The sequence below is a fragment of the Neovison vison genome, chromosome 13 (assembly GCF_020171115.1).
Source record: "Neovison vison isolate M4711 chromosome 13, ASM_NN_V1, whole genome shotgun sequence".
In the NCBI taxonomy this organism is placed as follows: Eukaryota; Metazoa; Chordata; class Mammalia; order Carnivora; family Mustelidae; genus Neogale; species Neogale vison.
In genome coordinates this window covers 25,020,945-25,048,545 of record NC_058103.1, presented here as the reverse complement: position 1 = coordinate 25,048,545, position 27,601 = coordinate 25,020,945, and the positions used below count along the sequence as shown (strand labels likewise).

The 27,601-nt window shown below is 38.9% G+C and overlaps 1 protein-coding gene across 2 annotated transcripts in view; it reads right to left on the bottom strand.

The window, feature by feature from the left end:
• Window positions 1-12,823: 12,823 nt before the first annotated feature.
• Window positions 12,824-27,601, bottom strand: part of FLRT2 (fibronectin leucine rich transmembrane protein 2) — a 100,254-nt gene continuing 85,476 nt past the window's right edge. For both annotated transcript variants that reach the window (XM_044232488.1, XM_044232487.1), the window contains exon 2: window positions 12,824-21,521. In XM_044232488.1, the coding sequence (XP_044088423.1) occupies window positions 19,109-21,091 (1,983 nt within the window). In that variant the 5' untranslated portion in view covers window positions 21,092-21,521 and the 3' untranslated portion in view covers window positions 12,824-19,108. The remainder of the gene's footprint in view (window positions 21,522-27,601) is intronic.

Here is a 27,601-nt window from a genome sequence, read left to right as displayed (position 1 = left end):
CTCTCTTAGAAGACAGATTAGAAGTTAAAGAAAGTCAGATGATAAATCACTCCTCTGTTCATATGCCTATAAGTCTCAGATTCTACAATACACCAAGAAATTCCTTGTCTTGCACCTTCACTTGGTGTGAGCCATCATGGAGCCCACACTTCAGGCAACCAATCTCGCTGGCACTTAGAGTCACTCTGGGCTGCTTGGGCAAGCACATTAGATACAAGCTCTGGTGTACACACCCATATTGGGGAATTTTGACCAATGTGTTTTTTATTTTTCCCACCTGGTGAAGCTCCTTTCAAATCCTATTGCCACACACACTCCCCAGTTATTTGCTAATAAAAGCCAACAAATACTTGGCATTTTTTCATATTTTAACCTTTTCACACTTTGGCCTCTACTAAAACCCTGGGACAGGATTCTAATTCTAGGTCCTAGGCAGGAAGGTAATAAGGACAGGCCAAGCAGAGAAATGCCATTCCTTATACACCTCAGGCAAGTTAGTACCCTAAAAAAGGAAGAACCAATTTTCTACAACAGGGATAAGGGGCTGTTAATGGCAAGAAGGTTTAATCAGATTTGGACATTTGGTATCGTCACACTAATCTATATCTACTTAACATTTCCATCTGAATTTTCTGGGTTCTCAGTCTTTCCCAACCAAGGCCTTAACTTTCACAGAGGAGACCTGGTGAGGCTATGATTCAGGCCACATTATAATTCAGCAATAAACAGGATCAGACACCATGTGCTTTTTTTTTTTTTTCCCCAACAGCTGCCCTGCAGCTCCAAGATATAAAAGACTGTGGGAAATAGTCATGGATGCTCCCTGGGCCTCTGACTTGCCTTAAGCAAAGTATTTAAAACCCTGAGTTGTTGATTTCTTTCTCTGCATATTTCAGTCCAGTCAGAAAAAGCTAGCCTACCCCACAATTATTATATTTATATTCTTATCATAAAATTCTATTGAAGAAATCATACAGCTTACCAAAACTTAGACTTCATGGGTATTTAATTCCAAGTACCTCAGGTAATAATTTTAGTAACTGATTTTTTTTTTTTCACTTCAAGCCAAGAATCGCCAATGTTCCATCACACACTAATATAATTGTCTCTCTTATAACCGGGTTAGGCAACCAATACCAAATTTATATCCTTGAATAAATAGACTTGCAGCCAGTTTGGGTACCAAAAACTTCATCCAACAAGAATAAAATGCTAGAGATAGAAAATACTGGAGAGGACTTAATACAAATATTAGGTCTGAACAACATATTATGTGTGCATAATATTTGGACTATTTATAGGTTATTTTATTTAACATCTTCACTACCAACCTTCATTGTAACAAAACCATGGTTTACCAACATTTAGAACAAACACTATTTTTAAATTATTTCTATGTCACCCCATATAAAAACTCTTCCTTCCATTGCCTATTTAAGAGGTGAACTTAAGGGCACCTGGGTGATTCAATCATTTAAGCATCTGCCTTTGGCTCAGGTCAAGATCCCGGTGTCCCAGGATCAAGCCTCACATCGGGGCTCCCTGTTCAGTCTCCCTCTCCTTCTGCCCCTTCCCCTTCCTCTTCTCTCTTCGACTTACTCTCTCTCTCTCTTCAAATAAATTAAAAAATAATAATTATAATAAAAGGTAATTTAACAAAAAATTCTATTGTCTATGGCGGCTGACATTAGCTCCAGAAGAAAAGTAAAAATAGTTAAGTGAGGAGAAGTCTGGGACCACTCACCCCTTACACTGTTGTGTGCAAAGACTTTTTATTGTAGCTGTTATCCAGAAATCAGGGTTCTCCTGCTATTGCCTCTTGACCCCAGGGAAGTTAATGACCAGACACTGGAACCCTATTTGTAGCTACATGGGCGGGCTGCCTCTGTACCTGTGACCCAATATTGATAGGAAGATAGTCTCCACTTCAGGATTGTCTTGAAAACTTTGTGTATGTGCATATAATTGGCAAGCTTAACTGGCATACAGAATCCTACATGCAAAGATGTCCTATACATGTGCCATATTTCTTCCAGAAAAAAAAGAAAAAAAGTTTTATGGAAGGAATTAGGAATCACACCTAGAGCTTTGTCAAAAAAGTTAACTCTTACAGTGTGTACCCCAGCATTCATTACTGCATTTCCTGCTTTTATTTTATCCTTGGAAGTTGTAATACTTTGAAAAGTCCTATCATTAGTTTTCATTTTAGTTTTATTTAGTTTTAGCAGAAATGTATTTTATTGGGATAGCAAGGCACTAGAAGTAAATCATAGACCAAGTGCACCGTGGAGGGATTAGAATATTGCAACCCACATTATAGAAATCTGGATGTAGTACGTGCTTTATATGCATTTAAACTCATTTAGTACTCACACCAAATCTATGAGGAAATTATGGCTACAGTTTAAGCAACTTGACCAAGGTCACATGGTGAGTAAAAAGCTAGGTCAAGATTTCCACCCATGCACTCAGCTATGCTGCAGAAAAGCCTAAGGTAAGTAGGATCTATACTTTGGGAACATTCACACTAATTCTCTCAAACTTTTTTAAAGAATAAGAGGTGGCTTCTAATGACGTGTTTTCTGGGTTGTTTGAGTCATTTGCTGTGTTCCAGTCAAGGGGTTTAAACTTTTTTCAGAGATGCTAGACTCCAACAGAAAAGACAAAGCAAGACCAGTGGGAATCTAGCATATGTATCTAAATACAGTAATATTCACAAAGCATATTTATTAAAAAGTAGGAAATTTATGGCAGCAAATGCTAGTATAATGGCAAAGGTCTTAAAGAGAGAACTCAGTCATCATCATCATCATTATTATTATTAATGAACTCTCCCTCTTCTAATTTGCTTCTATAGAGAAGGTTTTCAATGGCTTTCTCAAAGATGTAAGAAAATAACAAAATAATTCTCGAGGATATCTTATATATTTATCTTATCTATATGCTATATATTTGTTGGTGACTAAACCTTACTTTTTACTTGCCAAGGAAAACTGGGTCAAGGTCTGCATTAAAACCTAGTAATTGCATGATTCTAAAAGTAGTCAGCATGTTGGTCTGGTCATTAATCCACCAAGTACCTCACTGTTCTGATAAAATACACAATTTCGGGAATCCAATGCTCAGATTGGTCATTTCCAGATATTTTTGGCTTCATCTGCAGAACGGCTCACCACAGGCTCATAGCAGAGTCAGCACAGTTAGGTAATTAGACAACAACAATGACCACAAGAAAACCTACTAGTCAAGTAACACAATGTAGTAGAAGGAAGCACCTGGTTTGAAATTCTAAGCCTTATGTTTCAAAGCTTCCAAGCTGCCTCCACCATTCATGGTCAGATCTTCCCTAATTCTTTCAGGGGGCTTCAATTTTCCCTTCTCTGAGATAGATGATACATTTAATGATAGCAAAAGAATCTATAAATATAAATCCTATTAACGAGCACTCTAATCTTAGCCAAAATCAGAAGGGAAAATTCAGCAGCTCTCCAGCATGGTTGAGTCACTCATTCATCGTTGTCATTCTTTGGGCATATTGAAAACTAATGGAAGAAAGTAAAATCAGAAGTCTTAGGATTTCTGGTGGAGTCCAGAATTGTACTTGCATTATAGAAGGTAAATTTCGTGCCCTGAATACCTGATAGCTTTTCATTCTCATCCTCTCTTTGTCCTATGGGCCACCGCTTTTGAGGAAAGCCGCTTATGTTAGAATCATAAACCACTCCAAAAACAGAATTCAGCTCTTTTACTATTGTCAATATTTTGTCAATACAATGAGAAGGTTGCTGTCTAGTTAGCTGCATCTGTCAAGAAGTACTGTGGCTGGAAGAAGGACACCTGACCACAATAAGTGAGAGTCACCCATTTTCCCAGTGTTCAGCCAATGATTAAGAACATTTCCGGGATATTGCAGGTATAGTTGAAATAATCAGATCATGAGAGAATGTTGTTACAGAGTAAAGACTGCCTGCTCTAGAAATTGTTTTCAGTTTACTTTAGTTTTTTTCTGTCCACAGAAAACACTTATTCTAAGGAAACCAGTAACCAAAGGGTCAATGGGACGAATCCCAGCTACAGATTTATTACTGTGGCTATGACTTTTGAACCAGATCTTTTCCCTTTGACTGTAAATTTCCCTGCCTCCTCTCCTTCTGGGAGGTGGATCTGAGGCTTGCTCTCCTGTCTTCTCTGGCTACCTCTCCAAAAAGCCCTTTCCTGGCTACATATCCCTATGGCTCAATGATTGTCTTTTCTGTGCATCCAGCAGACAGACTAGGATTTAGTTACAGTAGACCACCAATCCTTTTGGTTATCTTTTCTTTTTTTTTAACATTTTATTTATTTTCTTATTTGACAGAGAGAGAGTGAGAGAGAGCAAGCATAAGAAGGTAGAGTGGCAGAGGGAGAAGCTAACTCCCCACAGAGCAGGGACCCTGATATGGGGCTTGATCCTAGGATCTGAGCTGAAGGCAGATGCTTAACTGACATAGCCGCCCAGACACCCCAATTGTCTTTTTCTTATACATTTTTTTTCATATGGAGTTGAGAAATTTTGGTTTTTTTTGGCTTTAAAGAATTGAATGTTGAGGCACCTGAGTAGCTCAGATGGTTAGGATTCTGCCTTCCGTTCAGGTCATGGCCTCTGGGTCTGGGAATCCAGTCCCACATGGGTCTCCCTGGTCAGTGGGGAGCCTGCTTCTCCTTCTCCCTCTGTCCCACCCCCCTACTTGTGTGTGTGTGTGTGTGTGTGTGTGTGTGTGTGTGAGTGTGTATAAAAGAATTGAACAATAGCTTTTTTTTTTAACAGCTGGTGTTTTTTTTTAATTTTTATTTTTAAGTTATATTTGGGCTATTTTCTCAGAAATTGGACAATCATCAAAGAAGGGGAAAGGTTAAATATTGATTAGCTAAACGAGGTTTGCCATAAACATGCAGCAAGATTTGGGCCTCGTGTGTAGGTGCTCATGTGTCTCATTCAAATTCTAGAAGTAAACCATCAGGGGTTATGACTTGAAGTTAATTTTATTTCATGTTGTTCAATGAGTAGGGAACACCTTCGGGTTCAGTCTTACACCTTCCTATAATTATAGTCCTACTTCTGGTGAAGTTTAGCCTTGAGCAGAAGTGTGAAGCAGGCTGTGGCAGGTTGGGGTGTCAGGGAAGCAAACTCAGACGGAGATGAGCACGCCCGCATAGACAAGGCTCTTGCAATTGACAGCTGTGAAAGTGGTGAGTGCGGAGGAAGGGCAGGGTGGAGGGGGAAGTGAACCCAAGATGAAATCTCAGCTGAAGCTGAAATTGAACCTGCAGCCCATTTGTGAGCCAAGGTGCCTACCAGTCATCAGGCAAGAGTGGTGGCCTGGGGAAGAGGGTAGAACCTTAGAATCTTAGCGAATACTTTCTCTTCAGCCTCAGGCTCTCTACCAAGAGTACTAGGGCATTTCATAGAATACCAAACATGCAGGCAAAACTTGTTCCCCTTGATGCTGTCCCCAAATTTGGGGACATGGCTGTCCATCCTAATGGCCTGTGCTCTAAACTCTTCCATTTCTCCTTTCTCCAGCCATACTCGACCGTCTTTTGCCCCATCCTCTACTGGTCTTTGCTATATTTGAGTAAGACACATATTCCTAGCCCCCATCATAATGATTAATAAACACTCCACTTCTTGAAAATCGAGGTATCACCTCGCTGTTTCAATGAGGATGCCCGGAATCAAAGGAGAGAAGAAACTCGTGGGCATTTTAAGCAAAGTGGAGGGTGATCGTGCAAAGGGTAAGAGCCACAGGGAATTTAAGCTTTTTGTAAATGACCTGGTTACATGGGTACACATGGTTAACTCCACTGTTAATAATTCTGAAAACTTTGCAGAAGTGTGTGCCCACCAGCTCTCCCACAAATACCTACAGAAGCTCACAAGGAAGCTACTATGTTTTAAAATGTCATTTGAATCAAACAGTACATGAGCATGCCCAAAGTCTGGTGGGACTGGTAGATCCATGCTCAAACCTTGTCACTTACAGGTCACATGAGATAGCATCTCTCTCTCTTTCCGAAAATCTCATGGAAGAACAGACTGTGAGATGTCTGTACTCATTACAGGAGTACAAGAAGCATTTGGTTATCATCCCTGAATGATAGAAAAGAAAAGAGACAGGAAATGACAGGAAGGAATTTGATGGAGTTAACACAGCTAAGCAACCACTATGTACTAGGTGCTGTGATGGTAACATTTTTTTTTTTTTAAGATCTTATTTATTTATGAGAGAGAGAGAGAGAGAGCACACATGAGTGAGGGGAGAGCCAGAGGCAGAAGGAGAGGGACAAGCAGACTCCCTGCTGTGCACAGAGCCTGAGGGTTAGGGGCCTTGATCCCAGGACCCAGAGGTCATGACCTGAGCTGAAATCAAGAGTCAGATGCTTCTCAACGGACTGAGCCACCCAGGTGTCCCTGTGCTGGTAACGTTAAATGAACTCTCATACCAACACTATAGTAGGGGTTTTTATTATACCACTTTCAAGATAAGAAACCAAATATTACAGAGGTCAGTTATTTGGCTAGGGACACAGCTGATAAGTCAATAAGCCAATATTTGAACTCCGAAGTCAATGCCATTTTCACCCTCTCATGTGGCATGGATTCTCGAATAACTTTTAATAAAAGCAGTTCAAATTTCTAGTATTCGGATGGTTAATATTTTGAACTACTTGTTAATTCTTTTGATAGCTTCTTGGTCTAGATTTTTTAATTATTATATTTTCTAAACTAAACCTGATTAACTTATACCCATGCCACAAATAATTTGCATATTTAAGTGTGTTTATTCATATCTCCACAAACATGTTGCTTATTTTTCCCTAAAAAACATCTGCAAAACATATTTTTAAAGTGTTTATGGTTTTGGTTTGGTTTGTGTTGGTTTTTTGTTGTTGTTGCTACTGCTGTTAAAATGTTGGTACTTTTATATAAAATTTTATTGATTGATTGATTTTTTTTTTTCCTTACGTTGGTTTGTTTATTGTTTACTCTTCAGGCTGCACTGACTTTTTAAAACAGACTCACTTTTTAGTAATTATTTCATTAGTGAAAGCTATCTTTGTTAAAATAAATTATTTCAAGAACATGCCTTTGAAAATTTAAACTTCTTTCACTATGCAAAAATAGATAAAATTAACAGCAATGTGCTTTTCCCTCCAGATAACGTCATCTTTGATTTACTTATAAGTTCCTAAACTGCCTGGTAGAATTTTAATGTTTAGAAAAAAAAATACTACTAAATGATTTTGAAATATTTGCTTTGTTAAATTCCTTTTAAAATGGTATGTATTTTGGTCCTTTAGAGAGGTAACATAATCCTTAACTAACTTTTGAAAATGAAATTTTACTAACTTGATTACATTTTATTTGATTCTCTTTATATATTCAACAAGCTTAAAATTTCATAATAAGGACCTAATGAAAGAATGAGATTGTAAAAGAAGTGAATACATAATGATACCTCAATTTGTGTCCCCTGATTCACTTTCTAACTACACAGCTAAAAGCCATTCATTTAAAGCAGCCATTACTAGATTGAAAACTCTGAATTATATAAAAATCTTTAATAGAGCAATGTTTCATTATTAAATTCAGATATATGATGTAATCAATTGAATCTATTACATACTGTTATGGATTCTTAACCACTTTAAGGCCAAATATTAACATCCAGTGCTACCTGGTAAGCAGCAGTTCTATAAATTTATTGAATGTCCTGGAAAGAAGTATTTTCTGATTATTCTAAAAATTCGTTCTTTATTTTTAAGATCATAATTATATCCTTTTTCAAGATTCAAAGATAAGAAGTGGCACAGTCAGTGTTAAAATCTGTTCTATTTCATCAAAAATAAAGCACATTTATCATTCAGCATTTTCCTGGGTATTCTTCTCATAATTTCTTTTCTGTTGAATATTTAAAGTTTAATAGCTATTACATAAAAGGCTTACAAAGATAGAAGATGCACTCAATATTTTAAGAAACAATCTTGCTTTATACAAGTTTTATTGTAGGGAAATCTATCTTTAATAATTTTAATTGAAATAAAGTATTTTATAAATATGTCTACTTAGTAACATAGTATGAACTTCCCTCTTTTGAGGGAAAGATAATTGAGTTAATAAGAATGAGTTTTGTTTCCACTTGCTTCTCTATTCATTTGCAATTTTTCAGCCACAATGAGTTTGAATGAGTCCATCACTGCACCAAACACTTGACATAAGTTATCTTGTTGACTCTGCACAAGTACTGTTTCCCCATTTCACATTTAAGGAGAGTGAGACTTAGAAACATTAAATAATAACACACAGGTACAAAGTGGCAGTTCTTTGTGATTCCATAGCTCTTTTGATAATTGTGCATATTGCTTCCCAAACATACTGAGCTTACTGTCATTGTCACCAATGGGGGCATGCTAGTCTTTATAATAAAGTCAAAGAAACTGGGTGTTTGCATGCTCCCTGTTTTCAATCCTATACGCATCTTCCTAAAATTTATAAAAATGTATAACAAAAATCAGCCCAATTCACCACAGCTGCACTTCATTGAAAATTGACATGGATGAAATAAAATTTAAGTCCAAAAGAACTTAAGAATCAACCAAAGTCTTATGCGCTCCACTAGAAGAAACAAACCAGAGAGATGAATGGTCTTACCCGTGATCCAAGGGAGACCCAAGCCACGTAACCCAACTTTCTGGACATTAACTCCACATATTTGCAGTAAGTACCTGACATTGAGTATGTGTCAGGCCCTGTGCTGGACAATTGCTGTTGAGGTAAGTATCATAGTTACCCCCATGAACAAAAAAGGAAACTGAATCATAAATATGCTCAAGGCCCAAGGTTAGTATGGACTGGAGTAAGGCTAACTCTAGCTCTGGACAGCTTTGAACTCAGACTCAGAGGAATTCCTCCTGTTCAATAATTAGCCCCCATAAAATAGTCTGTATAGAAACTACTGTTCTCTATCAAAGGTGATTGGCTTTCATTGCAAAGCAACTGGTTCCCACTTATTCCAGATATATAGTGGAGTGTGCTGTGTTCCAACTAAGGATGGCCAATATGTAAAATATTTAACAATAGAAAGAGCTGGGCGGGGGGGGCAATCTATCAAAACAGACACCAGATCAAATACAAGAGAAATTGGCTCTAGACCACGGGAATGCCAGTATTGATTTATACCTGTGGAATAACTGCCTTGAAACCCATTAAACTCCGCAGTCAAGAACTAGAAGAGAAAGCATTTTTCCCCCTAGCATCTCACCTCCTGCATTTGTTAAATGAGGAAAGTCTGGATAAAAAGGAAAATAATGCTAATATGGACGCCAGTGACTGCGCTGCTTTGAGACTATCTTGTCTACCACCAGCGGAAAGTGTACAGAAGGAAAATACATGACCTGTCTGAAGAGGACGCATGCATTGGTTACAAAGAGTTAGCAGGGAGTCAACTGGTACATGTTCACATCTGCACTGCAAAACCATTAAAATGTCCTTCCAGTTGGTGTCCTTCCAGTTGGTGTCCTTCCAGCCCCAATAGCAGCCAGCCAAGTGCAGTTGTAGATCGTATGGTTGGCCATAGAGTAAAATGAAATAACACTATACCATTTAACATTATAGTTTCCAGAACAGAAAGTTATTATCTTGAATTTTTTTAATGTTTTAATCTCCCAGTGTTTTCTGAACACTCCATTCTGGAGTGCATTTGATACTTCTGAATAAATTTTCATCAATAATCCCATGCATATGTTTTGAAGATCAGAGAGGAAACATGCTAACTACACTACAAAGAAGTCTATTCTTTTCTCCATTCAATAGTGCTGCTCAGTGGTCCCACCCATCATCAGACAGAGGGCCCGGTATGATGCTGTGCTGCCTGATGGCACCTCCTTTTCCCCAACTTTTCCAGGAAAAAAGAGAGAAAGAAAGAAAGGAAGAAAGAAAGAAAGGAAAGAAGGAAGGAAGGAAGGAAGGAAGGAAGGAAGGAAGGAAGGAAGGAAGAAAGAGATAGATAGATAGATAGGGAAAATGGAAAAAGCCCTGTCAACTTGTATCGATAATGGTTGTACAGTTATGTGGAACTTGGGATGCTAATTTATTCTTTTGAATAGTTGACTCTTACATATAATTCTGATCTTAATACTCACAAAGTTTGGTTTTTTCATAGAAAGTTGGCAATATGTCACCCTGTGCTCGCGAACGACGTTTGTCTGGAAAATACGTGGTGCTCAGTGCTATGTATTCAATGCTTGCCTTAGTCTGAGACTGCCAGCTGCTCTCCAGGCCCGCAGTTCTGACATCCTCCATACATGTTCAAATTCACTGTCTCTATTTCAGGTCAAAGAAACGGATGGCCATAAAGCATAAGCTATTAACAAGGTCAATGGGCAGAGACCGGTTTCCAAAATAAGTCAGCCTGTTTCAGGTGTGAGTTCCTACTAAATACCCCCTCTCCTGCCTCCTTCTTTATGGGGATATCATCTCTAGAAGATAACTATGTCTTCTTGTAACAAATAACTGAGATAATAGTATGTGAACCCCTAAATGATGCATACCATATTTTAGATACAAGATATGACACAGTGAATAATGACTGTCCCGTTTGATATTGCTGATGGAAACAAAAAAATAAAATAAAAAGAGATCTTCTTCTATGTTTTACATGTGAAAAATTCATCCTGACTAGAAAACTGTCAAAGTGTTTTACTTTGACTTTATGTCTACTCATATGTCAGGTACTTCCCATATGATGACATTTTGTGTTAAGACAATTCTTCAAGATATCTCTTTACATTCCTTTCTGAAAGTTAGTTCAGAGCTTTTAGATTGTCTGCAAAATATTAAAAAAAAAGTATGTTCTTCAAATAATTTGAACAGTTCTTTCAGCCTTTCTTGTGGGTGGAGACATATTCTGATTTTCTAATATAGCTTTCAAATCAGACACATGTGTGGTCACCAAATAATCATGAAAGCAATAATTGCTACAGAAATTGCCATGGGTAAACAAGAGTTTTGTTTTGTTTTATTTTTGTGTTTGTTTTTGCTTAGAAAAATGTATGTTTTGTTGATTCTTGTAAAGTATATATTGTGGAATTTGAACAAGGTTAATTATACATTTCCAGTATTTCATAGAACATTCTGGGGCTTTTTAGAAAGGTATCGAGCCATAGAAGATTGACAAGGTAGATATCATTTGAGCAGTTGCTGTTCGGGGATGCCTGAACCCACAGGGAGCCTGCTATCATGGCAGGGTCTCATGTGTTCTACTCTCATTTTACCCAAAAGCATGTACTAAACACCTGCCAAGGTCTGGATACTATACTCAGCACTGGATGACATATAGTAATTGACAGAATGTGTAGTCTGTCCTCAGGGGGGTTGGAGCATAGGCATGAAACAGACCCATGAAAACCATGATGTATAGATGCCATAACTAAAAGTATTTTAAAGTTATGTTAGCTGCACAGAAGTCTCAGATAATTGACAGATATTATTTGAGAAATTTCCCAAAGGTGGGGGCACTTGAATTGTATCTTGAGGAAGAAACAAGTCACTGAGCAAAGGAGAAAGTGCATGTCATAGGATAAAAGGCCTTGAGCAAAACTACGAGAGTCAGGAGTTGGAGATTCCTTAGAGATAGACTCTGTTTCTATCAAATTTGGATCTAGTCTAGAGCACATAATGAACGAGGGGGACACTCTGGCAAGGAATGTCAGAGAGCAATGTATATATGGCACATATGTCATACAAAGAGTTTGAATTCTCCCTTAAAGTCATGGCAATGGAAGATTTTGAAACCAAGACAGTGTCACAGTCAGGCATTCTTTATGGATCTTTGTCCTTTGTCCCACAGTGTGTAGGAAAAATGTAAGTGGACTAGAGACCACAGGAATTGTCTTAGCCATGCCAGAGTGTGGAAACTGAGAGAAGAAAATACATTCGTGAACTCTTACAACTGTTGGAAGTAGAAATGTGCCAGATTATTTAAATGTAAGAGTGTGAGCACTTAAAGAAAGCAAAGAAGTGGGAAAAGCCTAACCCATGTATTGAATGCCAGTAACTTCCAGGGAAGATTTTCAATGATACAAAGTTACTGTCAGCACCAAAACTTACCAGGCCTCAGCAAATATTTGTGGATTGGGAAAAAAAAAAAAATGAAAATAACAAAGGCCCTTATTATCCAAATCACAGAGTTTAGCAGACTCTCAAAAAGCACAATTTTATATTTGGTTAAGAATAGAGTGACCCAATATGGATGTTGATTATGTAAAGTGAAATGACCAGAATCTCCTTAAAGGTGTAATAAATTTTTCATTTAGTTTAGACTTCGTACCAAGAAAATGGGTAAATGGGTTCATCAGTCGGTGTGTGTGCTAAAAAGGCATCTGTTTTAGAGTGTACCATTACAAAGTCTTTACTCTTAACTTTCAGTATAACTAATGAAAACAAAACTCCTATATCCTCTAAAACACAAGTTTTCTATTTGTGCTATTAAAAAAAAATGCGTAAATCCAGAAGCTAGTTTGCTAAGGCCCTAATAGATTCTGACATATGAGCATCTTCAGCAGGATCTACAAAATACTTCGAGCAACCTCTCAAGTATGAAACAAATTCATTACCAAAAATAACCTGACTCAGGTCCTTTTAATAGTTCTTTCAGCTCACCCTGTGGGTTTAGGCATATCTTGATTCCATCTGAAGCTTTCAAATCAGATAAATGTGCAGTCACCCAATAATAACAAGCATAGAATTTCTATTAAAAAAAAAAAAGCAGGGATATGTAACCAATGGCTTTAAAAGACAGATATATTTTAGGTTTTAAGAATGTTCCCTTGATTTGTCATGAACAATAGTTAATATCATCTATGAGTGAAGTCGTGATATCTCCATCATCACAAATTTTAACCATTGACAAAGAAGTTGCCTTGAAGCCTTGTCAGTCTTAAAGCTAGTCAATTTATTAAGAGACAAGAAATAATTAAGAGCCTAAGAGTCACGTTTAGGTTAATTCCGACTCTTGTCATTTTACAGGTTTTGTGATCATGGACCAATCACTATACTTCTCGGGAAACTGAGCTTTACAATCTGAATAATGATGATAATGTACCTTACATGGATAAAGACAAAATGTGACCACATGTATCAAAGCATTCTATATATGGTCTTACATAGGTGATCAACGATTATAAGGTGCCATTATTCTTGTTTTAGATTAGTTTATATTCAGGTGCCCAAAGGAAATTTAAGGTTGCATGTCTAATTACCAAACACAATTCCTAAATGTTCAATCATGTAGTATATGTTTGAAAAGTTAATTCAAATTTCATTCTAATTTTATCAATGCACTATCACTTTGTGTCATCTATTAAACACCAAGATCATCTAATATATACAACTAATGCATCATCAAATTTACCAAGAAGTACATGTATTTCTTTTGTCACCCTAGATACTGTGGTGAGTTGGAGAGAATGCAGTCTCTGAAAATCTGGAAAGTGTTAGTAAATGAGCTTATTGCATGATCTATGAGCTCCTTAGCAGCAGAGTCATATTTTTCTCCAAATCCCCAGAAGGATCTAACATAGTACTCTGTAGAAAGTAGATAAGGAGTAAACACTTTGGATGGACAGATTTCTTTAGGAGCACAGGGAAGTGGAAGATATAGATTTGCCAAAGACTACATTTTATTCCTCTCTGAAAACTCTATACTCACCCAGGTGCCTGGAACAAAGTAGAAGGATCTTAATAACCTTTTCTTTTTCTTTTGGTATGAATTGTATTCCTTGACTAAGGGTCTGATTTTCACAGAGTAAGGTCTGTAATTCTTGGTAAAAGTAACTAGGAGTTGCCTGAACATTACTTGACATAAAATCTCCCAAATGTAATGTGAATCATCTGTTACCACTGTCTTTCATACTTAATTTTCCAACAGAGTCTACAAATAATTAACACTAGTTAACTGAAGTGTCGTGATTTTATTTCCTGATTTAATCTCTGTCAAATACATTATTAGTGAAATGGTCAAGAAGAGTTAGAGAAAGGGCTCTGGCAAACTTTGAGATTAATCTGAGTTGAAGTGGAGCATATGAATAGATACATTTTCATGACTGCTCATTAGAAGTATGTGTACATGAGCTGTAAACAGATCTGAAGTAGAAATGTACCATGAAACTATGTTAAAGAAAATTGACATTTAAAACCAATAGCTTATGTGTTGAAATAGGAAAAAAAAAGATTATTCTGATTGGATAACTACATTGGTATTTATCTCTACCCTAAACAACATGGATTTTACAAATACAAAACAATATGTTTGATGTATGTGTGTATACTAAAAAGATATTCATAGAAACACACAATCTAGTTGGGAAATAGAAAAGAACATGAAGATGTCATAGAAATCCCTCACACAAAAAGGCTCACATGGCCTTAAAAAACACTTCTTTAAGGTAGGAGAAAGGGAAAGATCCTACTACTTTCTTCATCCCTGCCATCCTCCTGCATCATCAGGAAGCATCCCATATTTCTTTTTAACATTAAGAATGCAAGTGTTGGTAGAACCCCAATGAACTTACTCAGATAAACACAATGTGGTTTTCTTTTAAAATAAGCCTTTACTGAATATATCAACAAGGTACTGTATAGTGTGGAGTGAAGTTGATAGTTAACAAAGTGTGTGACATGGTAGGTCTCAGAGGGTGTGTAATGCAGAATCTTCCAGCCTCTTGCAGTCCCTTGTCACACTAAACGTAAACCGGAAGCAAATCAACGTATGGTTCAAACAATAACAAATCACTGGAATTAACTTTCAGTGAATATATACTGGTCCTAGGAGGAACAGACAGTGGCGACAGCTTCACCTTACCTCAAAAAGGTTATAAATCTTACATCCTATGGATATCTTTATAAATGCCTCGGGGTGTGCATTTGTGTGTGTGTGTGTGCACACGCACGTGTGTGTTTCATACTCATTTAAAAATGTCTGTTGCAATGGTCTTGCTTTGTGCTCTTCGGTGAATGTGCCGCTAGAAAAAGGAAAATGAAAACCATAGCACAAGACTCTGATCCATTTCTTACAACAACAGTATCATACATGTACAAATCTTTCTCCCCACAATCTGTGACAAACATCCCCGATGCCAGTAATTGTCTTTTGACCCTGCTGAAGAAATCAGAGAAGGATATAAGCTACAGCTTTCTTCATTAGTATTTTGACTGAAAAAAACAAAAACAAAAACAACAAACAAACAAACAAACAAAAATCAGGCCAGTTTTGACTATGATTAAGAACTAGGAGAGTGTTTTGTTTGTATCTCTTTCCCTTGTATCTCTTTCCCTTCGGGGCACAAAGAAACCGCTTTGCTTTCCCATGAAGCAGGAAAATCATGGGCAAAACCATTCTTCTCATGTTCTAAAGTAAAGTCTTCTTGTTGTAGGTTCAAGAAAAACGCTATACACAAAGAAAGCAACGGAAACGAACCACTTCATGGTCAAAAGTTGCACTGAGCTCTCCAGCTGACGTTCCCCAGACTAGTGCAGCAACTGTTCTGTGTAAGTTGTGTTTGGACTGGGTGTTCTGCTGGCCTCATGCAGAGCAGGTTTTCCACAAAGAGGAAGGAAGTTGTGATCTTGTGAAATGACTAAGACATCATGATCTGCACTCATAGGAAATGGGGACTTAGAATTAGCTACTTCGTTAATAATTTTGCCAGAACTGGTCACATTACAGGTTTTTTGTTTTTGTTTTTGTTTTTACCTCAGGGAACATATCTAATATATTTTCAACAAGCATCCAGATAACTAGAAATTGCATTATTTCTCCTGGGATGGAATGTTTTCCACTTCTTACACAGGGAAACACTTTTTGTCTCTGCCCGTGGTTGTGCATTGCAAAGACTGTTAATGCATTTGAGAGTTTTGTGGGAAGCCCAGAGCCTCTCTCCATTCAAGCATGTCTCCCCAAACAAATAGGTATTAATGACAACCCTGGGTATGAATAACGATCCATAATATCTGTGTGATCATGGCTATATCTTTTCCTTTTAGAATTTCCCCTGCACAGTGACAGTCCCCTAGCTCTGAAAGTGGCTGTGTATTATCTGATCATCTTGTTTGGTCGAACAGCATCAAGCTCTTTACAAGCCAGTCCCTTGTGTTCACGAACTGGGCCTGCACCTTTAACTGTGACTCTTGACTAATCTCAAAATACAAAACAATGACAGCAAAAGAAGCTCGAATACAGAGTAGAACACATTCCTGTGACCGTAAATGCCAGTCAAACCCTAATCCAACACCTCTGGTTGGTTATTCAGCAGTTTTCCTAAGACACATAAGACATTACAAATACAGTGATGTGCTTTCTATCCTGGTATAAGCGAGAGCCCCAGGTATGCCATGACAAATGACACATTGATATGAATTTTAGCAGTCTCTGCCATATTGTGTGCAAGAGCAAAGGGAAGCCTATAACTACATTCTATCTCTTCAGGAACATCTTCTAGCAAAGGAACCACTTCAAGTGACTAGGTCTTCATTGTACCAGTTAAGCCCCAAATAATTTTATGAATCCCATAAGACGTCATAGAAACCTCTCCAACATTGGTCTTCTTGGCCCAAAGCAAAAATGTCTCAGCAGCTAGGGTTATACACACAATAGAAATAAATGAAAATGAGTATTTTGTGGATAAGAGAGAAAAAAACCCTCAAAAGTCCAAGTACCATCATTTGAACACATAGTTTTATCTACACAGCCAAGGGGAAGAGGACAGTGGAAGGGAATTATCCAGGTAAGTACACAAAATCCCATGTCATTGTCCTGCACCGTACATGGCTTACCGTTTACACGGATCACCTTCACAGACTGTCTTGTCCCTTTGCCATGTGGAATTAGGTTTAAAATAGCAACAGCCAAAATTTGCTAGCTAATAGACTAAAAGGGAAACCTAAGCCACTTTAGAATTAATTCAAATTAATTTGTAGCTAATTTCAGCTCAACTGACTGCAGTTTTGATTCTTGCTTCTACAACATTGTAACTTCAGTTATATTTTCTGCTTATTCTGAGGGACAAGGGAGATTAAAACATAGAAGTTGGGGGTACATTATTAAAGAAAATAAAGCTCTTACTATAAAGAAAAACTTGCATAGCATTTTATACCTAAACTCTTACAAAGAAGACACATCACAGTTCTATTTTGTTAAAAGTGAGAGAGAGAGAGAGAGAGAGAAAATGATTGTGACATTAACTTCATAGGTCCCTATAAAAATGGCCAGCGGTAAAGGAAATATGCAACACAGGATGAAATTTGATTTTATAAGGAATTTTCCAAGGGTGTGTGTGTTTTAGATAATGTATGCAATCGATAGCCCTTCTACATCTAAGGGATGAAAAGGAGTAAGTTATACATACTTTGTGAAGATGGGCATTGCTTCAAAAATATCTAGAATTAAACACAGACATCCCTCCCTTCCCTGTGCCCTCTGCTGTATGCCCCACTCTGCCAAGATTAGGGGAACAAGCTCACACTCCCTGACTTGTTCATTTTTCATGTTATCCTGTTAATAAAAGATTGATCATCCCTCCATGATTCCCAAACAAGAGGGACATCCAAGACTGAAAAGGAATAAATGAAATTTCAAAACTGGAACAGGGTCAAAGTCAGTTCAAGGTGGAAACTCAGTATTCCTTTACAAGAAAAAAAAAAAATCATCCAGCTTTGATGTGTCCCCATAGAATTATAAACACTGAAAATTAGTATACATTTTAAAGTGTTAAGTATATATGGATATTTTGTGCAACCAAAACTGTCATCTAAAATTTTCTTTCAAATTTTAAGCAGAGTGGGGAAAAAAATCAAACAAATGTAGCATAAATAGCTAATTACGAAAATATATGTGAGGTGATTGGAAGACAAATTTGCGAGGGGATAAAGGTATTAATTCAAGCTATTTCAACATGATACGTGTTAACACAGTCATTTGATAAAGTACAGCAGAACCGCTCATCACTTGCTTTTGTCTAAATGGTATCAATAGTTTTTAAATAACAAGTTCAGCATATTCCAAATACTAACCTCTTGTTGGTCTAAATATCATGTTGACATAGCTGCAGTGAATCTACCCAAATAATTCTCATTATCAAAAATAATTCCATTCAATATAATTCTTCCCATTATTTTATTAGCCTCTTCTAAAAAAGTATTCTAGAATATATCTCTGTTGAATGTGATTCAGCCTGACATATAATTTGAATAGTAACACTTTTAAAGGGAGTTTTCTTGCTGGAACATCCTACCTGTCCCTGCAGATGACTGAAATCAGACTCAAGTCTCTAACTCTGTTATCATATAGGGTCAGGGAAGCATGAGGAGTGATTTTTAAGCTCCCGGTCAGAAAGCCAACACCCGAGTTTGAAGTTCTTTTCCAAAATGTCTTTTGCTGGGTTCTGACGGGTTGGGTTAACTTATCTTACAGGAACGGGCTTCCTCATGATGCTTTTCTCTATTTCCTGCTTTGGGTCAACTCAGGGTAACTACCTCCTTTCTTCTATTTCAAGATTTTTAACTTCTCTTCCAGACTAGGAAGGGCAGAAATAGCATGAAGGTATCTGGGCCATTTCTTGTTTCCCCCACATCACTTAGCCTACCCTGATGAGCTCTTCTAATCTGCCCTTTCATCTAACCACCGACCGACTGTGAGAAAGGAATTTACTCTGACAGCTTCCACAGCAAAAATGGTTAATGTGCCTCATGAGGAAGAATCACTCCGTCTTTTGCCTTGGCGTTGGGTTCTCCTTGTACAACCCTGTACAGTACTTCAGCGACTATTTTTTTTTTTTTAAGATTTAAAAAGCAAAGAGTTACAAAACTGTTTGTAATTAACTTGAAATAGAAAAGATAGCACTTTTTTTTTTTAAATCCCATTATATAGTACACCGTATAAATTACAGAGTATTCAAATGCACAAATGCATCTGGGTAACATTTATCAAATGTAATTCGCGTGTCTCTAGGCGCACACACGTGTGTGTTCTCGAGAGTCTCACCGTCCGCCTTCCTAGCGCCGGGGCTCTGGCTGTCACGTGTGGCAGTGCTCCAGATCCGGAACGCTGCTGTTGCAGTATCGCATGTTGTTGGGGATGTGGCAGTCTGTGTAATTAATGCCCCCATTCGGGGTGTAAATGGGCTGCAGTCTGAAATCTCCTTTAAGGAGCTGATCGTTATTTAAGGAGACGATCTGAAAGCTGGTTTCGGTCATCTCCAGGATGGAATTGTCCTTCTTGGTGCCGGCCTCGCAATAGTCATCTTTCCGCCGGCCTCGGTTGTACTTCCACTTCTGGGACGTGTAACGCCCCTTTTTGTGCATGTGCCAGCAAAACACGCTGAGCAAGACCACGAGCACGAATATCACTGCCCCCCCGATCAGGCCGGCCAGCAGAAAAGGGGAGCCCATGCTGTGGGAAGTCGTCTGCTCGTGGCTGGAAGCAGTGTTGCTGCCGTTGTTCAAATAGGAGGCGTGGGTGGTGGCCTCAGAACAAATGGTATCTTCCACAGCTCGGTAGTTAAAAGCATCCAGGGGCACCAAACAAATCCGGTAGGTGGATCTGGGCTCCAGGTTCACCAGGCTCAAGTGCTGCTTCTCACCGCTGACGATGCGTTCCTGGACGATGCCGCCCACCAAACTGTGGCCCATTTTCACCCATGTGAGTTTGTATGCCATCACCGTAAAGAGAGAGAGCCAGCTGACTTGAATGGACGTGTCGTTCACAAAATGGATAGAGAGCTGGATCCGTTCAGAAATTGGCGGGGTCGCTCTTTCCCTGCCGTCCCAGTCAGGAATGGTGGGCAGTCGGGAGGTGGTGGGAGTCAGGGGGGTATCGCTTCTGCTGGGGGTTGGGGCAGAGAGGGTGGGGGGCTGAGTCGTTGGAGAGGCTGTACTTGGGGCCGGGGTGAAGACGGGCAGCCCAGGGGTCGTGGTGGGGCACGATAAAAGATTCATATTCAGCTCCCTGACGGCCATCCCCCGGACTTGCTCGGGCCCCTGGCACATGAAACCTCGCACGTTGAGAGATGAAGGGATGTATCTGAGCCATTCCGTGACCCATTTAATGCTGCAGTCACAAAACCAGGGGTTATTCCGAGCAGTGAGCTGCTTCAGGTTGGAGAGGTTATCAAAGACCCCTTGAGTCAACACGCGCAGCTGGTTGTTGGATATATCCAGCCGTTCCAGCTTGCGCAGGTTTGAGAAGGCTGTCAGAGGGATGTGGTTGATCTGGTTGTCCTGCAGGTAGAGCTTGATCAGATGTGTACCTGGGAGATCGGGAGGGGGGTGGGAGAGGGAATTCCGCACGATGGAAAATTCCTTGAGCTTGGTGAGGTGACTGAAGGTGCCCTCAGCAATACCCTTGTTGGTCAGGAGGTTGCCGTCCACGATCAGACGCTCCAAACTCGTGAGGTTCTGAAAGGCCATGTCTGATATGACAGCGATTCGATTTTCATCCACTCTCAGCTCTTGCAAATCCACAGGAAGCCCCACAGGCACACTGCTCAGGTGATTCTTGGATAGAAACAACAGTTTGAGGCTAATAGCCTCCCGGAAGGCCCCGTCCTCCACCCCCACTGTGGATATCGAGTTGTCATCCAAGTGAAGCTCCTCGAGCTTCAAGAGCTGGGCCAGAGCAGCCCGTGAAATGGTCTGAATGTTGTTTTCCTGCAAATGGAGAACTCTGACGTTCTTGGGAAGGTTCATGGGGAATTCATCCAGTTGGTTGCCATAAAGGTAGACCGTGTGCACGGACCGGACGTTGTGCAGTTCTGCAGGAAATCCAGCATTATTAATTTGGTTGTTGTGGAGGTAGAGTACGGTTACGCCCTCCGGGATCCCAAGAGGCACTGAGGTCAAGCTTCGCTCATTACAGTAGACAAAGTTCCTATCGCAGCGGCACACGCTAGGGCAGGCCAAGATTTCTGACACTTGTGAGTAGAGCCCCAAGGAGATAAGAAGCCAAGATTTCAGGAAAAAAGCCCCATGGTTGGGCCACTGTGTGGTCTGTAGGCCCATTTCTGAAGTACAGAAACAAAATACAAGGTGGTAGGGAAACTAAAAAGAGGAGAAAAAAAAAATATATATATATATAGCAAAACCAAAATGATTGGACAGGGTTCTGTTAAAGTCCAGAACTCCAAGTAGAGGAAAAGTCTTGAAGGCCTGTGGTAAAAGAATTCTCCTATGGTCTCTGGTCTTATCAGCCTGTGTTGTCTTCTTTGTTATTGTCCTCCATGTGAAGAAAAAAAAAAAAGAAAGAAAGAAAAAAGAAAAAAAGAAAAAATTCAAGAGGGAGAATTTTCCACACAGGCAATGAGTGAAGCCAAGTTTTCAGCGGTCACCAGGGACCCAGCTGGGCAGGCAGAACTGAAACTCCCTTCTCGTATTGTAGATCAGGTCAGCGTTGATCAGACTCTGAACTTCTTGGTTAAGCTCAATCTGCAATCTGTTGTAGGAAAGCAAAGAGAAAAAAGTCAGCTAAGGTCCTAATGGATGAAAGGCTAATCTGATTCTTTGCCCTTCAAGAGCTGGGACCAAGTGACCAGAGAGGCAGGAGCTGGCTTAAAGTGATGTTTTAAGTAACAGTAATTTGGTTGAAAAGGTATACGAGAAAGGAACATGATTCAATGTTGCCTCTCACACTCAGGGGTCATCCTGTGAAATTTACATCCCCATCAGTACCTTCTCTTACATATCCATTTGCATAACCAAATAGAAAAGAGCAAGGCTCACTGTTGAATCCACTGAATCAATCCTGATGATCACCTACAAATCCAATTGGTCACATCTTGTTTCAAGACAGCACAAGTGACCGAGTAATTAATACAATTTGAGGGCAAAGGCATGAAACCCTTTCTAGTTATAAATAAACAAAGGCAAGACAGGGACTGATGAAGTCCTTTAAAAAGATGTGTCCTTTTGATATGATGCTAAATGAAATAAAGTCAGAGAAAGTAAAATACCATATGATCACTCATATGTATACAGAAATTTAAGAAATAAAATAGATGAACACTGGGGAAGGGAAGGAAAATGAAACAGGAGGAAAATTGAGAGGGAGGCATAACATGAGAAATGCTGAAGTCTAGGAAGCAAACAGGGTTACGGGACAGGAGGTGGCTGGGGTGGTGGAGTAACCGGGCAATGGGCATTAAGGAGGGCACGTAATGGAAAGAACACTGGGTATTATATGCAGTTGATGGATCACTAAATTCTACCTCTGAAACTAATTTAAAAAAAATAAAATAAAATAAAAAGATGTGTCCTTTCGATCTGACACTGTGAGGGAGAGGGATAAAAGTAACACACAGAAGCATGCATGAAGGCAAAGAGAAGATTTCTCTTTTCTTCCCCACTTTTTGCCTCTTTTCATCTTCGCCCTTTTCCAAAATAGTTTACGCTTGAGTTACCAAGGAGAACGACTAGGCTCCAATCCATGATAACGTTTCTATTTATTCCCCCTTTCGGGACCTCCACGTACAGATGCCACATACAGATGAGATACACCCTTCCAACCTCCTTGAGGGCTGCCAAGCTCATGACTGGGAATAAGTTATTTTTCACCTCTACCACGTTCCTCTCATCTGTGAGGGCTTTTTTTTCTACTTTTCAAGAAGGACCTTCAGCAGACTTTGAAATGATAACACACCCAGTTGGGTAAGTAAAGGCAATCCACAGATAGTAATGATGGCCTTCCTGCTCTGTGTGTTCTGTTTTTAGATCAGAGAGGTAAAGCAGTTAATTGAAAGGTGCCAGATTTGATTTCCTTACAAAATAAGCTAACATGACAGGACATGGCAAGCTATGAGTTTCTTAATTCTCACCAACAGACAGAAACTCAAAACAACTTACATCTAGAAGCACAGAGGAACTACTTGAAATTGTTCCCTTAGTTATCTTTAGAAACATAATTTAAAAAAGAAAAAAAAAAAAACACTGTAAATGCTGTTTAAGTGTCAAGGATATTGTAAATTTGTTCCACAACTTTAAAAAAAAAAAAAAAATGCCTCTGGTGACCTGAAACAGCAAAATGCATGTCCTACTATTCAAAGCTTTTAAAGGGAAAGGGGTGGGATAAGGAATGTTTGTCTAGGCAAAAACTGCCTGAGGTATGATACTGCATGTAAAAACCAAACATAATTCAATTTGTTAAGACTTAAAAATATACGTTTCCCACTAGACAGGAGCCATGCCCCCGCGCCAGCAAAAATCTCCCTATCTGCTTAAAGAATAATTTATAATACAAATGGGATAGTACAGGAAAAATGAGTTTAATGTCATCACCCTGATGTCATCCTTAGCTCAGATTTCAAATTTTAAAACCATCTCAGTGTTCCCCAATAGCGTGCTACTCGAAGGTGATCCTGGTCCAGGAATGTGAACTCAAGCTGGGAAGTTGTTGGAAAAGCAGAATCTGCATGTTAGCAAAAACCTAAGATGTGCACCTTAACATCTGAGAGGCATTCCCCTAAACACAGTAACATCTTATTTATTCATTCAAACGTTTTACTTTATTAAATATAAAACAAATGCAAGAGCATGTCAAATAACTCTTAAGGAGGAGTAAAAGCATAAGGCACATTGATCACTTTGGTCCCCAGGAGATAGTCTCAAATGGTATCTTCTACATAAAAGACATCTTGTAGAAGAAGTAGTGCAATGACATACTATACACTTGGCCTCAGCATACCCTTGAAAATGTATGTCTGAGTGACAAGCACTAATGCCCAGTAGAAGCTTAAAAAGTTTTTTTGTAATCAGGGAAGCCCGATTGATACAGCAGGATTTATTTAAGAACAAACATTTTGTTTGGTGCCATTCGCATTTACTCCTCACAGGAGGTAAGAAAGCGAGACCCATAGAACCATAGAACAGAACCTAGCCCAGTTCTGAGTATTCCACAGGAATCTTCGACATGGGATGCCAGCACAGAATAAATAGAATCTCCGAAGAGAGAAAAACAGCTGCTCCAGAGTTCTAAGTTCCTAAGTAGAAAGAATGGATGGTTCTTAACTATGTTTATAGCCAAGTTTTAGAGCCCTGGAAACAAGAACTACTAGTACTTGAGGATGATCGAATTTACTTAGAAAGGTCATCAGGTAACAACCACAAAGCAATAATCACTGGGAGGTAACCAAGTACTTGGGTTTTGGTCCTGGAAACTATCATGTTCCCAAATTATACATTTCCCATTTGTCTGCACCTCGTCTTCTGTACGGAAGGGGAAAAGCTGCACCCCCCTCACCCTTTGCCCCAGGCCTTGCTCTCCTGCTGACAGACTCTACTTAGGAGTGCTTCTTTTGTAATTATGTAAGAGGAGGATGTAGTCCTGAAGAAATCCTCTAATAGGATTACTTCCCACAAACTGTCAGGGTTTATCCACCTTAACAGAAGAAAAGTCCCATCGAGATCACAATAGGTTGATCAGCTATGACAACTTCAGTTCTGAATGAAAACAAACTCTCGGGGTTTTCTTTGAACTTCTTGAGAATTCCACAAAATTACAGCAAATAGCAGATTTGTTGTAATCCTTGCATCAATGACAGCCTATATATGTCTGTCAATATACTGTATCTTTGCATTCTTTACACTTTGCATTCAAATTAATGCAAGTGTAAAATTACAAATATCTAGGCAATAATGACTTGTTTTTCTTTTTTTTTTTCCACTGAAGTAGTCTAAAATTTCCTCTATATTTTCAGGCTAATTCCTATGTAATACTGAGAGCAGAAATGCTTTCAGACCTTAGCTGGAGACTCTATTCTTAAAAGAAAGATGGGACCCAGAGGGAGACAAAGTATAAGAGACAGGAACAAACTGACGGTTGCTGGGGGGTGGGGGCTAGAGATGGGGGGGTTGGGTGATGGACAGTGGGGAGGGTATGTACAATGGTGAGGGCTGTGAATTGTGTAAGACTGATGAATCACAGACCTGTACCCCTGAAGCAAATAAATACATTATATGTTAATTTAAGGAAAAGAAAAAAAGAAAAAGAAAAGGAGGGAAAAAAAGGAAAAAAGAAAGCCTTCTAGTAGAATGGTCAAAAGCATAGCCCCCAGTTCTCATCCCACTCCTGACAAGGAGTAGCCTCAGGATCTTGACCTTTGACACCTTCCTTCCCTCACCTGAAAGATTAGGATAATAAATAGCTCCTAACTCGTATTATTCTTGAGAGAATTAAATAGGATAGTATTTGCAGAAAGCTTTCGTGATGTCTGACACAGGCAAGAACATAATAAATAAATAGAAACTATTATTCTCTTCCTAATTATGATTATTTATGTTGTCCAAAGAGGTAAACTCCAACATGTACTGCAAAATAAAATCACCTTGAACCTGCTAAGTTCTATGGCTTTCCATATACTCCAGAATTTCTCAACCTCAGCACTATTGACATTTTGGGCTGGATAATTCTGTGTGGGGCTGCCATGAACATCCAAAAATGTTTCCAGTCACACTGTCATAACATATGTCCCCTGGGGTGACAAATCATTCCCAGTTACGAACCACTGACCCACAGCATCTTATATCTTAAAAGTGCCTTAGAAGATTAGCATTATTATTCTAATTTTATAGAAAAAATTGAGCATAGATTTCTAATAAACAGAAGCTAAAAATGCTTCTTGTCATGGACACCAAAAAAACCATGAAAATGTAACATGTTTTTCATTTATTTATTCAACCAATATTTCTTGGGCACTAGAATGAGAATACAGACTGAGGCGGAGCTAATGTGGGTTTTGGCTTCACGTGCTTGACTAAAGTCAGTGAGGGGAGAGAAATTAATAAGCAGGGAATTACGGTACGATGTAAAGTATCCCACTCTTGGGGTATCAGAGGATTACGGTACTGCATAAAGAGCTCTAACCTAGTCCCTGGGGTATCAGGAAATGCTGCAGGACAGAGATTGTTTATGTGCTGGTCTGAAGGCTAAAAAGTTGCAAGCAAGGGAAGAGATTCCAGAAGTTCTGTACATGGACCCAAGCTGGTTGTAACAGGAATCAAAAGGTGAAAGCCAGCGCAGCCGAGAAAAGAAATAAAACTTGGACAGCACGTTCTCCCAACTCTGCCTGCTTCTCACTTGTGGAGTCCTCCTTCCAGAAGATAATAAATAAACCCAGGTTTCAAGTTCACTGGCCATTTCCATTTATAAGTCTCTAAATATTGGGAATAAAAGATTTTGCTTACAAGATGAGTTTCAAATATCAAGGGCAAAAATTGTTTTTTGTTTGGTTGGTTCTGTTTCTCCTTTCCTATTTGTTTGAATATTGCACTGAATATGCTTCCTTTCCAGGAGAACTAGAGATTGTGAAGAATGATTTAATGGAAGGTGCTAAGGAAAAACAGGAATTTTCACTGAAAATAGAAAACACAGTTTCCAAAGGTTGAGTATAAATCAACACGGAACAAACGCTCTTTGGAGACTCCAAGAACCTGGCCCTGCCATTCTGTTAAAGCTGACCGTAATGGCAGTAGTTATTCTGGGCTACTTTACTCTAATTTAATTCTTTTCATAGGGACTGAGACTCAAAGCATATAAATCACGTAAAAGCTTTCAGCAAAGTGTTTCCCTCCCAGTGCTGCATAAGAAGATTTTTTTTTGTAATTAATTCCAGGAGCCTGTATTCCAGGAGCGCTTAATAAACTCAGACTATAAAAATCATAGTACAGAAAATAAGAATTGTCAATAAGCACTGCCGATTACATAATATAATGACACCAGGACAAACCCAATAAAACCTTAATGGTCTCAGCATTGGCTGGATTGTGACAAGACAGCCCAGTGCATGAAAGGCTATGAATGAGAAAGCTAACCCAAAGAGGGATTCTCTACAAAAGTTTCCCTGGGTACCTGGGACTTAGCACTTCTGGGTTAGACACTTTGTGCTTAAAATCAGACACACAGGTGCAGAATCCATAGCCCCAACTATACTACAAGTGTCTCTGTTACAATCTGGAAACACTAAAACAATTTATAGATCTTGTGCACATTTCCACATTCCGGAAGATAGGTTATAAATACTGTTCTTACAACAGTCAGGAGAGTTCTATAGTTAGCGGGCCAAGATGTGGGGATTAGCAGAGGAATTTGGGGGAAAATATAACAATAGCCGCCCCTAACTTGAAGCCATTTTTCCATCTCATTCACTGACACTTAACCAAGCCCCTTGAAGTTTCTCATTAGATGAACATTTTTATTTGCTGAAGAAAAGAAGGGAAGAGGGAGAGAAGGAGGAAAAGAGGAAAGGAAGGAAAGGAAACACTTTATATAAATAGTTGACAATTCCCTGGCTCCAGTCAGTCTAGAATTGAAAACATTAAAATTGGACCAAAAAAAAAAAAAAAAAAAAAAAAAAGCTATTCTCCTGGCAAGCATAAAATTCTCTAACACATTTGAAGAGTTGTTCCCACATGGCTTCCAATGCAGTTGGTTCAAATAATAAGTTTAGAACAAGCAACCAATGTTAAAAACTCAAGTGCACAAACTTTGAGGACACATGCGTTACTGTCACTGGCTGTTCTTCA